The sequence below is a fragment of the Brassica napus genome, chromosome C1, assembly GCF_020379485.1.
Source record: "Brassica napus cultivar Da-Ae chromosome C1, Da-Ae, whole genome shotgun sequence".
In the NCBI taxonomy this organism is placed as follows: Eukaryota; Viridiplantae; Streptophyta; class Magnoliopsida; order Brassicales; family Brassicaceae; genus Brassica; species Brassica napus.
In genome coordinates this window covers 39,350,151-39,370,592 of record NC_063444.1, presented here as the reverse complement: position 1 = coordinate 39,370,592, position 20,442 = coordinate 39,350,151, and the positions used below count along the sequence as shown (strand labels likewise).

The window sequence follows — 20,442 nt, the reverse complement described above, 5'->3', positions numbered from 1 at the left end:
CGCTTCAAACAGTCTAGGACAAAAGTTGATTCTTTTGTGGTGGAGTGTCCTGACCCAAGGTGTGATTGGCGTGTGACAGCCCATGAAATTAGAGGTTGTGGCTATTACGAGATCAGGAAAGAACAACTAGATCATAGCTGTCCAATTGAATTTAGACAGGGCTATAAGAGTAAAGCTACAGCACGGGTGATCGCAGCTGTGTACAAAGCAAAGTTTGGTGATCCCGGGAAAGGGCCAGTGGCGTCAGAAATTGCAGAAGCTTGTGCTTGAGAATCTTCGTGTGACTGCTTCTTACATGAAGTGCTATAGGGCTAAAGAGAAGGCTGTAATCGACATTCATGGCTCTGAAGAAGATTCTTACCTGAAACTGCCTGAGTATTTGCACATGTTAAAACTTGCGAATCCTGGAACAATGGCTGATATTGAAACGGAAGTTGATGAGGATGGTGATGAGTGGTTCCTTTATCTGTTTCTTGCCTTTGGAGCGTCTATACAAGGTTTTAAGAAGCTACGTGTGGTGCTGGTTGTAGATGGAACACACTTAGGAGGCAAGTACAAAGGTGTGATGCTCACGGCAAGCGGACAAGATGCAAATTTTCAGATTTTCCCTCTAGCTTATGCTATTGTGGACAGCGAAGATGAAGAATCATGGACTTGGTTCTTGATGAAGTTGGAGAGGATATTAGGTGATTCTCCGAGGCTTGCGATCATATCTGACCGTGCAGCATGCATTGCAACAGCTGTGAAACGTGTGTACCCTTCTGCTAATCACGGTTACTGCATTGTTCATTTGGCAAGAAACGTCAACTCTCGTTACTCAAGCAAAAACTTGGCTAAAATGGTAACATCAACCGCAATGGCTTTCCGTTTGGGAGATTACAGGGATCTGTTAAGCAAAGTAAGGTCTCAGAGGAGTGAGTGTGGAGTGTATCTGGCTAAGATTGGTTCTGCTCATTGGTCAAGGGCTAACTTCCTTGGAGACCGCTACAACATCATGACTAGTAACATAGCGGAGCAGCTGAACCATGCACTCGTGGAGGGGAGAACTTCACCTATTGTGGAGTTGGTTATTTTCATTCAATGGATGATGACAAGGTGGTTTAGTGCAAGGAGAAAGAAGGCGGAAAACCACAGGGGTATAGTTAGTGTGGAGGTGGACAAGGTGATGACAAACAATATGGCAACGATGAAGGGGAGTAAAGTGAATTCTTCTACTGAATGGAGTTGTGAAATTATAGGTAAGTATGGTAGGAAAGAACATGTACATCTTGCCACTAAGCAGTGTAGTTGCAAGTATTTTGATAAAATCAAAATACCCTGTGGCCAAGCTATGATTGCTGCAGACAGTTTGGGAGTGCGTTATGAGACTTTGGTTGGTCACTAATACAAGACATCCACATGGAGGGAGACATATGCTGGGGTAATCAGTCCAGAAGGGGACCCTCGTGACGTGGATATCCCTGAAGATGTGAAGAAGATGGTGTTGATGTCCCATGTGACAAAGAGACAACCGGGTCGCAGAAGGAAGAACAGGATTCCCTCGATTGGTGAATATCCGGTAAGGCTCTTATTTGTAGATTCACATAAATTGTGGTCAACATCCGAGCCCTTTATAAACACATGTGCTTGTGTCAGGTAACGAAGAAGACGAAGCTAGTTCCAAACAAGTGTGGTAGGTGTCGCATGGAAGGGCACAACCGTTCCAGCTGCACCAACCCCATATAGATTGACGTGGACGGCAGTAACGTGGATGCTGGTGTCGAAACATGGATGGCTTGAACGTGGATGATGGTGTTTTTATGTGGAGAAGAACGTTTGTTGAGAAATAAAAGTTGTTTAGTTTTTTTAGTTTATGAATACTCTTGTTTAGTGTTTGATTGTCGACCTTAGGATGGTGGGTTGAGAATAATTGAATACTATAGTTTTGAGAATAATTGGATGTTTAGTGTGATTTGTCAAAGATTAAATTCAATTTAACCGTGGTGGACCGGATTAGGTTGGCTTGAAACTGATTTAATTCAATTAAAATTGTGGTCGGGCATAACTCTGTCCACAAGATGATAGTACTTCTACAACGTCCACAACAGTTTTCAACGTTGTAAAAGAGCAGAGACTGTTTGTTGGTATGTAACCCACAACAGTTTTTCCCAACAAACACAGCAAAACCCAAAAATAGATGTCATTGCACATCTGAAAAGAAAGCCTAAAGCAAGTACTTAGAGTTAGGTTTCCAGATTACATTGTTTGTGGGTTAGATTCACCCCACAATCACAAAAAGACGATATTGTTCTGAAAAGAAAGCCTAAAGTTTGCATAACCGATATTTTGTGGAAAGTGAAAAGCCTATGCTGGAGGGTAGTAAGCAGGCAGTACAATGGTCTTGTAGATGTCAAGCACGAACTGTTTACGAAAATCATCAACATCGCGGTCTGTGATGCTTAACATGTTTACTGGATCCCCGTGTGCGTGCATTTCCAAGAATTTGGCAGTAACAGGTCCACAGTCGCCTCCCCTTTCGTTGATGTAGAGGTCTTTGATACGATGACATGTAAAATGTTCAAGGCCGCGGAACTGAGTGAGCTGGTAGTTTGCAACCTTCTTAACAAGGTAAGGTAACGCCTTGAGGACCGGAGCCATGAAACGACCAGCAGTACTGTCCTTGTACAAAGTGGGAGAGGGTCTAAGACTTCAACAACGCCCAAGTCGAGGTTTATCGCAAGACCAACCCAGTGTTTATCGCCCCATATCATGGGTGTGTAGACAGTCAACACATCTTCCATCCATTTCTTCCCGAGCTGGAGAACAAGACCCGTCAGCTGCTCGTCCCATGCGAAGGTATCTCTCTTTCTTGACTTGTTGAAATCCTTGGATATTGCCTGGATTCCAGAAGTAAGGTGAGGGGTAATGAAGGCAAGTTTTTGCTTTTCGAAGAGGCGACTATACTTTGCATCTAGCATGTGCATGAGGATTTCCATGTGCTGCAAAGAACAATGGAACAAACTCTTGTTAAGCAAATGACATGATAATAAGTTCAAGCCACTAGTGTAAAGGTAAGCTAAATTTCATAAATGTGAAAAGAGATGTGATGGAAGTGTACGTAAGTTGTTGTCTAATTCATAGGCTGTGCTAGTTGGAGTAGGAAGTTGTTGGAGAAGTCGAGTTTGGAGGGAGTTATATGGAACCTGACAAGGAAAGATGGTTAGGTAAGATTTAGCAAGCAAAAGAGTAATCACATTTTGAAATGCACTTACGCAGCACTAAACTTCGGAATGATCTTTTCGAAAGGATCCCACTCAATTTGAGGTAGTGGGCTTAACAGGTCTGGCGCAAGGACAGTCTTGCAGCACAAGAGTTGTTTTGCAAGGTGGTCTTCTTCCATTGATGGAATGTGCTTGGGCGTTTGTGGAGCTGGAGAGCCGTCGCTCAAAGACACAATGTCGCTGTCGTCAGTTGGTTGAGCCTAAACAGAAACAAGAGGAATTACTTGCATGAGAACCAAAATACATTCTAAGTAGACAGTTTAAGCATATACATAAAATCACTGAAACTTCACACCTGTACAGCAGAGAAATGTTGGGTTTTGGGAACAGAGGAAGGTTTGGATGTAGCGGTGGCTGAGAATGCGTTGATTGCTGTCGCATGGCCTACGAAACCTGGGAGACTGTCAAGTTCGGGAGTTAAATGGAGGGGTGACAAAGGGAAGATCCGTCTTAGCGAAGATTGATTGCATGATGTGTCGTATTGGGGTTGGCTTAGGACGGGGGTGGGGGGGTCAGGAGTAATGGCTTCGGGGCTGTTTGGGTGGGCACTAGCATCGTAGATGGCCGAACAAGGATGAAGAGATGGGGGAGTAGTTGGATTTGGAGCATAGGGGGGTGTGCTGAGAGTTGAGTTGTGGACGGGTGGGCTTTGTACGGGCGGCTTTTGGGGGTTAAAAAAATCATGGATGGGAGAAATGGCTTCGGAGCTGTTTGGGTGGGCACTAGCATCGTAGATGGCCGAACAAGGACGAAGAGATGGGGGAGTAGTTGGATTTGGAGCATAGGGGGGGGGGGTGCTGAGAGTTGAGTTGTGGGCGGGTGGGCTTTGTACGAGCGGCTTTTGGGGGTTAAAAAAATCATGGACGGGAGAAACACTGATGGGGGATGAAGGTGTTTGGGAATTATGGATGGGTGAGGTATGGATGGGTGATGCAGGGATGGGTGAGGTATGGATGGGTGAAGCGTGGATGGAGGTAGCATAGACAGGTTCATCAGTTGTGGACTTGCTGTGAGAAGTTGAGCCGTAGAGCTGTGCCGCATATTGGCTGACGACCGGCGAGTGGCTGTGATCTTCCTTCATAGGAGCTTGCAACTGTGACAAAGGGAGGAAAACACACAAATTAAGTAGATAAAGCCTCACAGTTAATGGAACCTACAAGAAGTAGCATATAAATAACATTACCGTATGGTAAGAGGAATCAGCTTTTGGCTCCGTGTGGCATACATCGTGTGAAGAGACAGGAACGTTGACGTTTGTTGCTTCAGTCTGACATCCTTTGTGTGCAAGAGCAGTGTTGCCTTTCTTTACCAATCCTTCTCCGAGTAGAGTGTTGAAGGCAGAGCGCTTTAAAGAAGTTGTAGTGTTCTTGCGTTAAGCAATTTGCGAAGCAGCTTTGACTCCTTTTGAAGCTTGGAGACTTGATCTGAAATTGCAGAGAGGAGCTCCAGTATTTTGTCTTCTGATGTGCTGGAAGGAGCCGCGGCATGAAAGTAGCAACTGATGCGTCTCTGCTTATGGACCGTGTCTTTTTTCTTTGATGTCTTCCTTGCTTTGAGAACTTTTTTGGTGAGTGGTTTTGGCTTGTAGGCATTTTTGGGAGGTGCTTCCGGCTTGGTCTTCTTAGCTTTGAGTTGATCTTCATCATTTGTAGTAGTAGTGATAAAGGGCTCAGATGTGACTCCACCATGCCAAAGGTCCTTCGTGAAGGGGCGATGGTCAGCTATAAGTTGCTCCATGTATGACACATGGTCGTCGTTGGAGACATCAGGCCAAACTCCCCATCCAGGTTGTGGTTGGATATGTATTGGTATCAGCGATGTGACCTGAAGCTGGAGTTTACCAAATTAACATTAACACAAATGTGAAAATCTTCAAAAGATAACAGCCATGCAAAATATAAAGAAAGTTAGTATATCGTTGAGTATATAACTTACATCAGGGTCGGCTTCAACCCTTATAATATCGATGGCACTGGGCGCTGGGTAGAAAGGAAGATTGGGGCCGTCTAGGTCCATAATTGTACGAGAATCAAACGGGATTGGAATTGTTGACTGTAGTTTTGGGACCGCATGGTATGCAAGGAGTTGTAGTGCAAGGGGGAATCCTCTAAGCCTCAATGTCTCCTGCTTGAGGAGCTGAACCATTGCTCCGATTGGGTCTTCACATTTCAAAGGAACGAACTTCGGAGGCTTCATGCAAGCAATAGTCTTGATAAAAGACTCTCTACCCCAAGGGTGTGAGCAGAAAGCGTCAACGTCTTGGACCATTCTAACGTACTTCAGAGTAGCGCGTGGCGTTTGTTGATGAGCAATGAGGACACCATCGACTATTATTATCAAAGCAAGCTGTAGCTTCTTTCGCCCTGGCATGTGTCTGTCGGTCTCTAGCTTGTGACGCAAATCAGCAATGGTTGTGAATCTCTTTTTCCCTATCAACTTGATCCAATCAAGGTCTTTGTTTGCTGTAGAATGGTCTTCTTTATCAAGGGTGTATCCAACAGGGAAAGCTCCACAAGGCAAACCGGTAATGGTGCCAAACTCCTGGAGGCCAAACTTGATTGGATCGCTTCCGAAAACAGACCAGAGTGTGTGTTTGTCTCCACAGACTAGTTGTCTGGTCAACATGGCGTGTATCAATTTACCCGAAGACGGACATTGACGCGCTGGGAGGTCAAATAGCTTCCCGAAGCAAGAGCTTCTAATATACTTGAACTCTTCTGTGTCGCGAAGAACATGACGGATGAAAGCTAGAAGCTCTGGCTTCGAGTAAATGTTGTGGCGTCCACTCGGGAAACGGTCGGTGGCGAATAGTCTCGGTGGGAGACGGTGGTCCGGTTGGTTGTTGCCTGTAAAAACCGAGGGAATAGATTAAAAAAAACTAAAAGGAAAACTATTTAATCAATTTTCTGGGTTTGAAAAAAACAAAAACAAAAACCCTAAAAGTGTCGATTAAGATGTAATATAAACATATACTACTGGATCTGAACAAAATAGGTGTATATTAGACCAAAACGAACCTTGCATGACTTGATGTGGAGGTGCAAAAGACGACGGCGGCGGATATCTGAGAACGGCAGTGTTACGGAAGCGATAAATGCATCGGATGTCAGAGAACGGCGGAGTGACGGAGTTTGTGAAGAACCAAAGGAGATGGAAGGAGAGACGGTGAAAAACTTAGATCTAGGGATTACAGAAAATCGCCGCAAAGAGGCGTTGGAGAGAGAGAGAGAGAGAATCGTGAGAGAGTGAGAGAGAAATGTGAGAGTTTGAATTAGAGATAGGGTTGGTACAATTGGTAAACCGATGAATAGGATTTAGACCGGTTTGGTTTTTCTACTTACTCTATCATAAGGGTATAGAAGACAATGACTAAAGAAGAAGTATGTCACATGTGCAATGTGTTTTAGAGAGTAAATCCAAAGACACAAAGTGTCTTGGAGCGTAAAAACTTCATAAGTAAAAGGGAGATATGCTTAAAGGAGAGACATGCCACGTCGTTTAATTAAATCATCCAATCATAAAGCTTTAAATCGCCACATTATTTTCGCTTATGTCGAGTGAAGCCCGAAACTGGCCCAATTCAAACCGAGTCTAGCCTAAGCCCTAATTTCGTCTGAAGCATAGAGAGTTCATCTTCTGACTCTTCCACTTTGTCTTCACCTGATTTCTCTGTAACTCTGTTACGGTTTGCTCCTCTCTTCTTAATTGTTTCGTTCTGCCTCCCTCTCTTTCTCCTTATATATTAATTGATACCATATCTTTGTCGAGAATTACTTCAAAGCAACACCCGACTCTTCCACTTCGTCTCCACCGTCTCGGTTGCTCTGTAATCTTCGTCTTCACCTGAATACTTTGAAATCTCTTCCGTGGATATGATGATATATCGTTATTTGGAGATTCGATTTTTAAATATGACAAATGTTTGCAGGTTCCACGAATCTCCTTCATAGACTTTGTTTTTGATTCCTCTGTTGTAGTGATTATTTAAGAGTTTTGGGTTGGGAACGAAGAGCTTCCTCATCTGTACGCGAAGAGACTTGGCGACCCGAAGAGACTTGGGGAAACTGGTTATCTCAGTCACAAGTTTGGCCGTACCAACAATCTTAGTGATGGTACGTATTTCTTTGAATTTTTGTGAAGCTTCTAGGCTTCATATTCTTACTCGCTTCATTCTTTAATGAAAAGATGGACTAATGTGTGTTTCTTCTCTCATGTCATTGGTATTTAAGTTTGCTTACGGCTCTTCCTAAGGATTACTTTAGAGTTGTGAACTCGAGAGGTGTGCTTTTCAACGATTGTAGTGGCTGAGTCCTGCAATTGCTACATGTTGAATCAGATCCTCCTTACTCTCAGTATGATATGCCCATCAATAAGTTTTGATCGTCGACACTCATTTGATCTTTCCTCATGATTCTACACTGTCTATAATAAGATTGTAGCAGCTTTAATATTTCAGTCTTAAATCTTTGTTGTACCAATCATTCACTCACTGTTGATGATTTGCGTCTGTTGAACAAGATTTTTTTTTCTGGTTTAGACAGGTTTATAAGATTCTTCAGTACGTTTTAATCTTATCCGAAGGAAGTCTATCTCGCTCTAATGCCTATTCTACTTTGCGGGTAGTTACCAAATCTGGATTTTTTTTTGCATTTTCATGTGTTACATTTAAAGAACAAAATAAATATTTTTTTCTCTTAGCAGCTGTGTTTGTGTCTTTGTGGCATAGATTGGAGCAGAAGTAATCGATGACATGTCTACAATTTTCTCAGGTCATAGGGCTTTGTGTTGTCTAACGTAACTGCTCATCGGTACACCAATTTTGATGCTCATAAGGTCACTGTCTTTCTTTTGCAGAATACTTTTGGGTATGCTGTAGATTTTTGTGTTGTTTTGAATTGGTGATCAAGATTATGAAATTGTTGTCATTTTGGCTTATCAGTGGGAAGCAACATGTATCCGGGTGAGGCCTCAAGTTTCTCTTTTGAAAAAAATGTCTGTCGCCTCGGAACTCTGTGTGTAGATGATTTCATATAACATTTTTATTTTCTTCCTCCATTAACATCTGGGCATATTGATTTACAGTATCAACTGAAAAGGGCATTTTGGTATCATTTTGGTTAGATTTTAGCTTCATCTCAGCAATTGTTATAAAACAACCCTTCACACAACTGAACCACCGCTCTTCTCAACCAAAATTGGATCCATGACCTACAACCGCTTCTCCCAAGCCACTTCACTCTCCACGGCCACGTTATGGTCCGAGGCTTACTTTGTCTCCATAAATTTGAAATAAAAATGAAGAATGTGAGCACTTGGTTAGCCTGGTGAAACCTAATATGGTAAGGTTAAAGGTGCTTCATACAATAACCACAAGGGCAAAAGAAAGAAGGTTTTGTACTCAGCTTTTTCTGTTCTGTTCAAATTTTAATTAGGAAAATTTAGAGATTTAAAAATCCTCTAATGTGCAGGGTACAAAACGTTTTATTGGAAGAGGACATGAGAGAATCATCGAAGATATTTAAAATAGGATTTCCAGATTCACCTACATTCCTATAAATACGTGTGCTTGTGTTTTCAGCTGTCTAAAACGTAAAAAAAAAAAATCAGGTTCCTATTTTGGGATAGATCTAAAAAGGGCTGAGAAATCCAACGAAGTATTTTGATGGGGCAAAACCTTCATAATGTATTTCTGGTGGATCATGGTGTACTCGAAGTGTCACATCTCCACTTCTTTCATAATAGATAGCTGCTATCAAGTTTGCACTTCCATTCAGATCAAAAGTTGAAACGACTCTCTCTCAGATGGACAAATATGGCGTGGTCTTTGTTGTAAGGTGATACCAGATTTATTTTAGTTGTATAATATTTCTGAGCATAATTGATTACGCCCCAAAAAATTATAATCACACTTTTGCACTTGATATTTCTAATTTGCCAGTGATGAAACTTAAGGTTGTGGACCTCATTTGAAAGGACTATGTGCAGTGTGGATTGTGTATAGTTTCTGAGCATTTAATCTATGTGCAGTTTGGGAATGGTACACATTGATTTGGAGCAAACGCATGGCTCATCCTACTGCCGCGCAGTCAGCAGCAGCGTTTCTGCATCTCCCTGTCGAGGATGAGATATGGGGAAGGAATGGTGGTGGTCAAAGAAGTGATGGAAACTGTGATTTGGTTCCATGGGCCAACAAATTTGTCACTATCGCATCTATGCACTGCAAGCTCCTTATGTGAGAAGACTAGGAAGTGACACAGCTTCTTATATGAGAAGCCTACCAATGTAAGTGTTATTGACTGAGCTCACTAGCGGTTTTAATCATCTAACTATATCATACTTAGAGGCAGCCAAAACCAACATGGAGGTGTTGTGAGACGTGGTTACTTAAGGCAGAGGCCAAGCTGGTGATGGCTCAGGGAATAAAGGTGGTCCAACTAGAGATTGTCGTGCCTAAAATTGGGATTGAAAAATGGAATAAAAAGCTCGACATGGTATTAGGAAGATCTTGTAGATAACAATAGCTGAAGGTTTCTACAGTTGTGGATCATCAGGTAAACACACTCCTATCTCTCTAGGAGCACCCGGAGCTAAAGCCTTTGTTCCTCAGACTTGTGCAGTGATCTTTTTCGTAATTTAGTGGCTTATAACAGTTGTTTCTACGTAAAGTCTAGAGTCTGCAACGAGTGTACGATGGCTGAAGACGGACCGGTTGTTTTCATATGCAAGGAAGATGGGAATGTTTCAATCTCCATCAGTAGCTTAACTCTCTTCACATTCAAGATGGTGTGGTTACAGTTCTATGTTATCTCGCCTCTGACTGAGTTGTTGGTTGTTTATCTAATGAATAAGCAAACCAAATCCAAGTGAAATACATGTTCCAAAAATGATTTACAAACAATGTTCTTTCTATTATTTACTGATACCAGAATATGGTTTTTAAAAAGTGATATAAGATATGTATCATTATGTTTGTGGAAATATGTTTTGTTTTGATATAAATTTGGCTGAATGAAAATTTTTTTATGAATCACATTACTTTTAAAATTGGTATTTATACACAATTTAATTTCCAATTTCATAAATCAGACGAAAAATTATTATGCAACTTTAAGTAAATATAAGAATCAATTCCACGTTTCATAGAAAAAATGGTTGTCAATAAAAAAAATATTTTTTCAAATCCATCTAATATTTTTAAATTATAGTATGTATACATTTTCATGTCATTTGTATTTAACATATAAGTTCAAATCACCTACCTTTCTGGTAACAATATCCCCAATTTACCCAAACAAAAAAGATTAATTAATCATGTAAGCCAAAGCATATGTAGTTTTAAAAATACGCATGATGCAGAGAATTATTAATCACAATCCAGAAGCTACAAAAAAGTTCAAAATTGATCTGCTTTAAAACATATAAAAGCAAAAAATAACTCTTACATCTCTAACATATGTTCCATCTTATATAAAATTGTATTATATGTCAACGACTGTAAAGTTTTCACTATGGGAACCACTCATCATCTATGCTCAGAGAGCTGTTTTAAAGCATAAATAATTGGAAATATAAATTTATCGTGATGAAAAATATTATTCATTGAATATATAAAGATGAAAAAATATAATACATTATGATTAAAACTTTTTATGTACAAGGACGATGATGCTCGCTTTACCATTGATAATACAGTTTTACTTTGTCACCATAATAATAATTAAAAACCATCAAAGACTTATGAAGCAGGATAAGAGTCAACTTTAATGCATGAGTTTGAGCAAAATAGCACAAATACAATTCAGAGCATGATTTTTAAGAAAACCTAACCTAATGCAACATTTTGACGTCTTCCAAACTGTATATGTATTCTAAACTCAGTTTTGGTATTTTGAAAAACTAGAAAACACAGTCTTATTACAATTTAGAAAAAAGTCAAAATCAATTAACATGCAACATTTAAACAACCAAAATCAGTGCATGTCGTCCTCCTTCTTAATATATTTGTTAGACGATAAAGTGTTTGTAAAATTTAAAGACAAATTATCCGCGCGTAGCGCGGAAAACGACCTAGTGTAAATAATACTTTCATACATTAATTTGGGGAAATTATTGATTTTTGAATAATAATAATAGTTATGGTATTAAAATTAAACAATATAATATCTTGAAATACTTTGGTAATAAAATTATATCAAAGCTGATGCTATTAAATATTCAATAATTAGTTTAATTTTTATTTTTCGTTACACTGTATAAAAGAAAAATATAGTTAGCTAAGAAAAGGATAACCAGAAAGTACACAAACATTCATGTAGCTAGGAAGGAAGGAGATCACGTGGACTAACATGCAAATTGAATGTATAATAATGTGTATCAACTATAAATATGGGTTTGTGTACACCTCAACCAACTATATACGATTTTAGTTGAGGTATGGTTGTGCATGTGTATTAGTGAAACAGCAACAATGCCAAATTTAGTAGTAATTTTAATCTTCAAAAAAAAAAAAAAAAAAAAAAAAAAACAATGCCAAATTTTAAAATAATTGATTAATAAAAAAAAAGGGTGAATAAACCTTTTAAAACCCAAAAGTACATAAATATGCGAGATTGGCTCTTGTCATGGGATCCTAAAACATAGGATTCACTATGTTAAAGCGGCCATTTAGATTCTTATACGTCTTAAGTGTTCACACAGACACTGGTAAACAACTTTATGACTTTTTCTGTCAGCTAAGTATTCATTTGTAAATTCGTTATAAATGTATGTCTCATACTGATGTCATATTACATGCAAACAAGTTTAAATTCGCAGAGCATAAGAAGTTTAAGAGTACATTAATGTATTTTTTCTTAAAGTATGAGTTTCCATTAAGTTAACATTTTGGTACAGTGTATACAATTTATTTATTTGTTTGGCAATGTATACAAAGTTAAAGTACAAATTAAATAAAAGAGAGACCGGAGTTAAGAGATGTTTCATTTTAATAAATCTTATTCAATAGCAAATTATATTGATAAATATGTCATTCTTATAAATCCGCAGGGACACCCGATAATTTTCACATCCTAGCACTTACCCAAGCAAACTCCCATCATCATCATCGCTTGATGGTACACAACATAATGTAGTGACATATACAACTTTTCTCTTCAGTAGTACATTCATGGAAGACAGCAGACTTGGACTCTGGATTGAAATTTAGTTTCTTTTGGTTAATACGCATATCTTTTTTTAAATGTATACTTTCAAATTTTAAGGGAGATAGAAAGTCCAACAACAGATTACTTACCAAAGCCTAAACCTAACGAAGAAGCCGGTTCAACCATACCATGTCGAAAGATAACAAAGCTATCGAAGATAACAAAGTTAACGGCAAAGATATAGAAGAGTTCAAACATAAACTACATAGAAAAGAGAAAAAAGACCAATCAATTTTGATGTGCTCAAGAATAATACCCATTTGAGAGCATTGTGGAGGGGGGCCTGTGTTGAAAAAATTTGTAGAGCACCCGAGAGAGATAGAAAATCACCTTGTGCAGCACTTTCAGGAATATAGTAAAATTTGATGCTTAAATTTTAAAATGGATTCTGTACCGAATTTCTATTTTACCGCTCTTATTTTTTCTTTTTCCAATTTTAATTTAATTTTGAAACAAATTTAGATAATCATTGATTGATAGTCCTTAGAAATCAGATATATTAGTACAAAATTAAAGACTGATTTTGTGTGTGAATAATATCTGGATGTACAATGAATGTCATTTTAGGAAAGTGTTATATTATCATTATTGTTTGACATTTTATCCTTTTTAAAGGCCATTTAGTCCTATTTGGAAGCTAGAATAAACGTAGTCGATACGTTAATAGTAAAAAGGTTATTATAATGCTAAAATCTCATTTTCCAATAAAAGAAGAGAAAATAAAAAAATAGAACAAAAATTCACTACTATTGTTTTAATGTGACAAAATATTTTTGTCTCATTTTATTAATTGCTATTTTTATTTATTAAATATAAAAATAAACAGTTTTATAACAAAAAAAAAATCAAGACAATAGAAATAATTCAATAAATACTCATATCAATTTAGTAGTATTTTTTGTTATAAAACTTGTTAAAAATATTTCAAATATTGTTCTACTGAAAGAATATTTAATTTTCTACACAAAATGAAATAAAATAAATTGTATTCTGTGGTTTGTTAGGGAATCTATGTGTTATATAATCAATAATCTAACTTTCAAGCTATATTTAACATTTGAGGGAATATCTATTGTTATCAACATTCACTGAATTTCGGTTGAATACATCTTTTACTGTTAACTTATTATTCTGATATAATCTAAAAACAATTCTAAAATTGATTTCTTTAGTATAATATATTTTCAAATCTACTGGCTTGTTTTTATATGTACATTGTAAAAACTGTGAACTACGAATAGTTATGATCAAATCTCCAAAAGTCTAGAAAACACGGTTACCGAATATTCAGAATTTTTTTTACAAATTTTGTTTATTTATAAATACAGTTACCAAATATCAAAATTTTTTTTTATAAATTTTGTTCATACATAAACAAATCTCTATGCATGAAAAAAAAAAGAAATCAATTTACCCGCTTTGTGAATTATAGGGAAAACAGCTTATTCATGCCCGCACTATGAAGCCATAGAAAATATATACCCAAACAATATTAACGTGCCAAAACATTCCTAAACTAAATAAGAATTTGAATTGCATACCTAAACTTATTATATGTGGATTCATTTTCTTCTTCTCCGCAACCAAATCAAGACAAATATCCCACCGAGAAAACATCCATAACCATTCACACAAATTAAGCAGTTCTGGAAGAAAGGAAAATCCAAGTCTAAGAAAGTACATGCATCTATTTTTTCTTTTACAAGAAATTCGACATTAGTTTTATCGAAGAAAATCAGAAAGATAAAAGAGGAACACATAAATATTAGGTCAAAAGTGAAAAATGAAGTATTTTACTTTTCCAATTATTTATTTTTAATTTTAGTTGAAATATATATATGACAATTAGTTTTATTGTTTTAAAAGTTAAATAAAGATTTAATTTGAATTTTCGCAGACATTACACTAATTAGATAATATTCCAAAAGGATTATCTTATTAGTACAATAATAGTGAAACTTTTATGCCATTTTCCGATTTTTCCGAAAAGAAATAACAAGAAAGAAAAATAATAAATAAAATTAAATGGAAAAGGTCATTTTTTCCAGTTTGTCGTTGTCGGGGTCCTATGAGCTTCCAAATAATAATACTACTATTCGTATTAACTTTTTCTTAGTTCATATTTTCTCTTTCTCGTCCGACACCATTAATTTAGTTTAAACCGAAAGTTTTTTTTAAAAAACTAAAACAGAAAGGTTTTACTCCCTACTTAGAAAATTTACAGTCGCCATGTGAATTGTTAGAGAGCCACCACTGTAAACCTGAATTAATGACATCCTGTATGTCACCTTAATATTCCTGTTTTCTTATTTTTTATTTCTACTTTTAAATATTTTCATAATAGCTTAAGAGAATTCTCCATTAACGAACATTTCTAATTATAACTTTTATTAACATATTTGACGCTTTTTTTTTTATTTTTCAACCTCAATAAAATTCTCTCTAAATATATAACAAGTTATTTCTTCTTCGAAATTATAATAAAGTATCATATGTTTCATGGACTATGACTATATTTTATTTATCTCCAAATCAAAAATTAAAGACTTGAATCTCTCTAAAATAAAATTTTTACAGTTGAATCTCTCTGAAAATAAACTCCGAAATTCCAAAATCCCTCAATATTAGTTATATTTAGTGTACTGTTTTCTAAACAGATACTTAACCATATTAAACCAATCATAAAACCAAATTAAGACTTGATTATATTCAATAAACCACAAAAGTGTCTGATTATGATCCAAACCTGGTTAGTTTGGGTATTTGTTTTCAGTTTGTTCTAGTTTGGTTTATTTTTGGTGATTTGATGGTTTGATTTAATTTGTATTACATTACAAACCATCAAAACCAACATTCAGAGGAAAATAAGTATGAAATTTTTGATTCGAGAATATATACAATGTGGTCATAGTTTTGGAGATTTCTGATACTATATGATTGTTCTTATAGAAAAAAAGTTTGTTGATTCTATATTATACATCTTGATTTTGCACTGTATACACGACATATCTTTACTTAATATTTCTTATGGGTTCTTTACTACTTGAGCTTTATCATGGTGAAAATATTATAGTGATACATTTTCATAAGCTTTGAAATATTTTCAATTTTCCCAGCAAAACAAAGCTAAATAGTTGTTTCTTTATAATCGGACAAAGTAGATGTAAAATTCCATTTTGATGGAATTGTCACCTCTAGTTTTGCTTACCTAGTCATGCCTTGTTATAATGCTTATTCTTTTAGTCTTTTAAAACGGCAGATAAAAATATACGACCCATTTTGTTCGTCAGGCTTACGTGTAACTTACTACATGCAAATTGATCCTTAGAAAAAAGTTAGTTTTGTTATAAAACATTTAGCGATCGACCCATTTATCAGCCCGTGTAGCAAGACGGGCCAAGCCCATCCGCAGGATCATACTGGCGCCTATCTACTCTTGTGTTTATCTACATTATAGTTAGTGTTTATCTTACGTATTGCTAGTCATTATCTAGTTAAGGATAAGTACGATCTCATGTCGATCCAGTACTTAGACCGTCATTACCATATGTATATAAAGACCAGTTGGTCGACCTAATAATACACACAAGTTCCCCTCTTCATTTACAACACGTTATCAGCACGACCTTGTCTCTAAACCCTTCCAAAAATCCACCACCCATAAATCAGAAACCAAACGATCTCTTGCTATTTTTCGGCGACTCCTAAAGCTCTTCCAGTCGCATCCTTTTCTCTCTGTCAGCAACCAGCAGCAGCTCTCTCTCCTCACAGACCGTTCAACTCATCAGAAAAGGTTTAGATATCTTCAGAAAACTCAAAACAAAACAAAAAAGGATTTAAACTCTCAGCCGCATACATACAGCTACATCTAGCTGTATGTCTTTGCAGAATAAAATCTAAAACCCTAATCTATTTTCAAAGCTTAAATCTCGTCTTGTTTCACCCTGTTTAACATTGTTTGATTTTTTTTAATCTTCCTGATGTGAGTTAATTGCTAGAACCTTTTAGGTTGACAATTACACCAATTTTTTTTACATATCCGACTGCTGCATCAACTTAATCTGATTGTTTGCTTGCATTAGAAACTTGTTCTTGAATGTTTAAAGTCTTTCTCTGATATGTTGAAATCAACTAGAACCTGTCTCAAATTTGAAAGAATTTTTTTTTTATATTTTTAAGATAAATCCGATTTTTCTTATAGATAAATCTGAAATTTTTACAGATAAATCCGATTTTCTTTGATAAATCTGACTGAAAACAATATATTATATATTTTAATTCGATTTTCCTTTTTTTTTTAAAAACCTTATATCTTTATCTTAAATAAAAAAAAAATAGGATTTTCAGCATTTATCAGAAAAATATCGATTTATTTTTTTTCCTAATCCTACTAGGAATATGAATTGCTAGTATTTATCTGAAAATAAATAAATTTCGGATTATTACTGATATACTAGCATTATCAAATCATTATATTTAATCTGATAAATATCGAAAACAAATAAAAGTAAGAAATGATTGCATTTTTTTTTTGAAAATGTATACTAATCTGATTTCATGCATGGATTTAACTTTATCTCGATTTTGTATAGGTTTAACTTTACCTTCCTGCATATCACATGAAATCATCTGATTAGGATAGATCATTCACACTGATTAGTTTACTTTCATGTCGAAAATTGATAAAACTGATCAGATTTCATGCAATGGATTTAACTTTATCCTAGATACATAGGTTTAACTTTACTTCCTGCATATACATGAAATCGTTCGGATCATTGAAAAAAAAATATTGTTATTTACTTGCATTGCTTGTACCCGACTGAAAGAGTATGTGAATGATCCGATTATTTTCTTACTAATGGGGACATGCAGTACTACATGCAGCTGAGCTAATTCGCATCAGGCCATCTAGTGAGCACAAATACTCGCCATCCCAACTACTAACAGGTCATGAGCCAGATATATCCCATCTAAGAGTTTTTGGATGTGCCGTCCAAGTGCCTATAGCACCACCACAGAGAACAAAGATGGGACCTCAGAGGAGGATGGGAGTATATGTTGGATACGATTCCCCTTCTATTATTAAGTACCTAGAGCCAACAACAGGTGATTTGTTTAAGGCCAGGTTCGCGGATTGTCATTTTGATGAATCCCAGTATCCAACATTAGGGGGAGATTATGGTAAGCTGGTACATGATATAAAATGGAATCAAACATCCTTAACATGGCAGGATCCTCAGACTAGAGATTGTGATCTAGAAGTCCGGAAGATTATACATCTTCAAGAGCTAGCTAACAGATTGCCAGATTCCTTTGCTGACCCAAATAGAGTAACCAAGTCATACATACCAGCTGCAAATGCACCAATAAGACTTGATGTCCGTGATGGACATAATCAGGCTGCTACTACGTCTAAACCACAATTGAAACGTGGTAGACCAGTAGGTTCCAAAGACAAAGAAGTTCGGAAAAGAAAGAGTGCAAAGAAATCCGACAAAGTGGAAACTCTAGACATGGAAAAGGAAACTCATGTACCACCAAAAGATACTTGGGACGCTAAGAATCAAGGTAATGAAGTTCCTGACAATAATGAGATCTCAATAAATTATGTCATGTCTGGAAGGAAATGGAACAGAAAACATGTCGACATGAATGATATATTTGCTTATAATGTAGCAGTCGAATTGATGGATAATAAGGATCTAGAACCCACATCTATACTAGAATGTATGCAACGACCAGATTGGTTGAAATGGAAAGAAGCCATTAATGTGGAGTTAGAATCACTGAAAAAGAGAAGAGTGTTTGGACAGATCATCCGGACACCTCACAACATAAAACCAATGGGATACAAACGGGTTTTTGTGAGAAAAAGAAATGAGAAAGGAGAAGTTGTGAGATATAAAGCACGACTTGTTGCACAAGAATTCTCACAAAGACCAGAAATAGATTATGAGGAAACTTATTCCCCTGTGGTGGATGCTACGACCTTAAGATTTCTAATAAGTCTGGCTGTAAGAGAAGGTCTTGATATGCGGTTAATGGATGTTGTAACTGCCTACTTATATGGTCCACTGGATAATGAGATATACATGAAAATTCCAGATGGTATTGAATTGAAAAACAAAGAGAGTTCTCAAGAACAACATTGTATCAGATTGAACAAGTCTCTTTATGGATTAAAGCAATCAGGTCGAATGTGGTACAATAGACTGTCCGAATATCTCCTGAAAGAAGGATACAAAAACAACCAGATCTGCCCATGCATATTCATAAAAAAGTTCAATAAGGGTTTTGTAATCATTGCAGTATATGTAGATGATTTAAATATCCTAGGAACCTCTGGAGAAATTTCCCAAACTGTTGAATATCTCAAGAAAGAATTCAAGATGAAAGATCTTGGAAAAACAAAGTTTTGTTTGGGATTGCAACTTGAGTATATGAAAGATGGAATTCTTGTGCATCAAAAGGCATATACAGAAAAAGTACTCAAAAGATTTAATATTGACCAGTCTCACCCATTGACTAGCCCCATGGTCGTGAGAAGTCTTGGTCCGGACACTGACCCATTTGGTCCGAAGAAGAAAAATGAGGAAGTCCTTGGTCCCGAAGTGCCTTATCTAAGTGTCATAGGAGCTCTGATGAATTTAGCTGGCCACACACGACCAGACATCAGCTTTGCTGTGAACTTACTTTCTAGGTTCAGCTCCTGTCCGACCCAAAGGCACTGGAACGGGATTAAACATATACTTCGTTACCTACAAGGAACGAAAGACTTGGGTCTTATGTTTACTGACAAATCTAAGGAAGATTTAGTTGGTTTTGCTGATGCAGGTTATCTCTCTGATCCACATTATGCTAGATCTCAGACTGGTTATGTTTTTACACACGGTGGGACAGCTATATCCTGGCGGCCCATGAAGCAGACCATGGCAGCCACATCCTCTAACTACGCATAAATATTAGCCATGCATGAAGCCAGCCGTGAGAGTGTATGGATGAGATCCATGACACTGCATATTCGTACCACTTGTGGTATGATCAATGGAAAGGATCCACCGACCATCCTATACGAGGATAACACAACATGCATCGCACAGCTTAAGGATGGATACATTAAAGGAGATAGGACTAAACATATTCTTCCTAAGTTCTTCTTTACACACGAGCTTCAGAAGGCAGGAGAGGTCCAAGTATTGCAAGTCCGTTCGAGTGAGAATTCAGCCGACCTCTTCACCAAGTCACTACCAACCTCAACGTTCAAGAAGCTCATATGGAAGATAGGCATGCGTCGACTGAAGGATCTTCGGTGATGCATTCATCAGGGGGAGTTCATGTGTTGTACTCTTTTTCCTGTCTTGTTTTCCCTTTTACCACATTGGGTTTTGGGTTTGTCAAGAGAGGTTTTAATGAGGCAACATCCAAAGCATGAATGAACCTTGACCGGATGTGTCGAACAAGGGGGGAGTGTTATAAACCATTTAGTGATCGACCCATTTATCAGCCCGTGTAGCAAGACGGGCCAAGCCCATCCGCAGGATCATACTGGCGCCTATCTACTCTTGTGTTTATCTACATTATAGTTAGTGTTTATCTTACGTATTGCTAGTCATTATCTAGTTAATGATAAGTACGATCTCATGTCGATCCAGTACTTAGACCATCATTACCATATGTATATAAAGACCAGTTGGTTGACCTAATAATACACACAAGTTCCCCTCTTCATTCACAACAAGTTTAACCCTGAATCATCGGTTTATTACTAGAATGACTCTAATTTTTTTTAATTACTAGTTTAAATTTTATACCTATTTTACCCTGAATTCTTTTGTAATCAAAAATAATAATTACGAAAATATCATTACTCACAGACTTATTTTGTGCATGTTTTATGTAGCCACAAACTTATTTTTATTTTTATTTGGCCACAGATTTATCTTTAACTCTATAGACTTAATTAGATTTCTACAGAT

General features: G+C 36.9%; 1 protein-coding gene and 1 long non-coding RNA gene across 2 annotated transcripts; one reads left to right on the top strand and one right to left on the bottom strand.

Moving 5' to 3' along the window:
- Window positions 1-295: 295 nt before the first annotated feature.
- On the top strand, window positions 296-1,384 carry LOC125580012. Its single transcript, XM_048743942.1, has one exon. The coding sequence runs from the start codon at window positions 296-298 to the stop codon at window positions 1,382-1,384; it is 1,089 nt and encodes a 362-aa protein (XP_048599899.1).
- A 10,757-nt stretch (window positions 1,385-12,141) lies between these two features.
- LOC106379412 lies at window positions 12,142-14,346 on the bottom strand. Its single transcript, XR_007317998.1, has 2 exons — window positions 12,553-14,346; window positions 12,142-12,449 (listed from the first exon to the last, which is right to left on the bottom strand). It is a non-coding gene; the product is annotated as an uncharacterized LOC106379412 (long non-coding RNA).
- Between the last annotated feature and the right edge of the window lie 6,096 nt (window positions 14,347-20,442).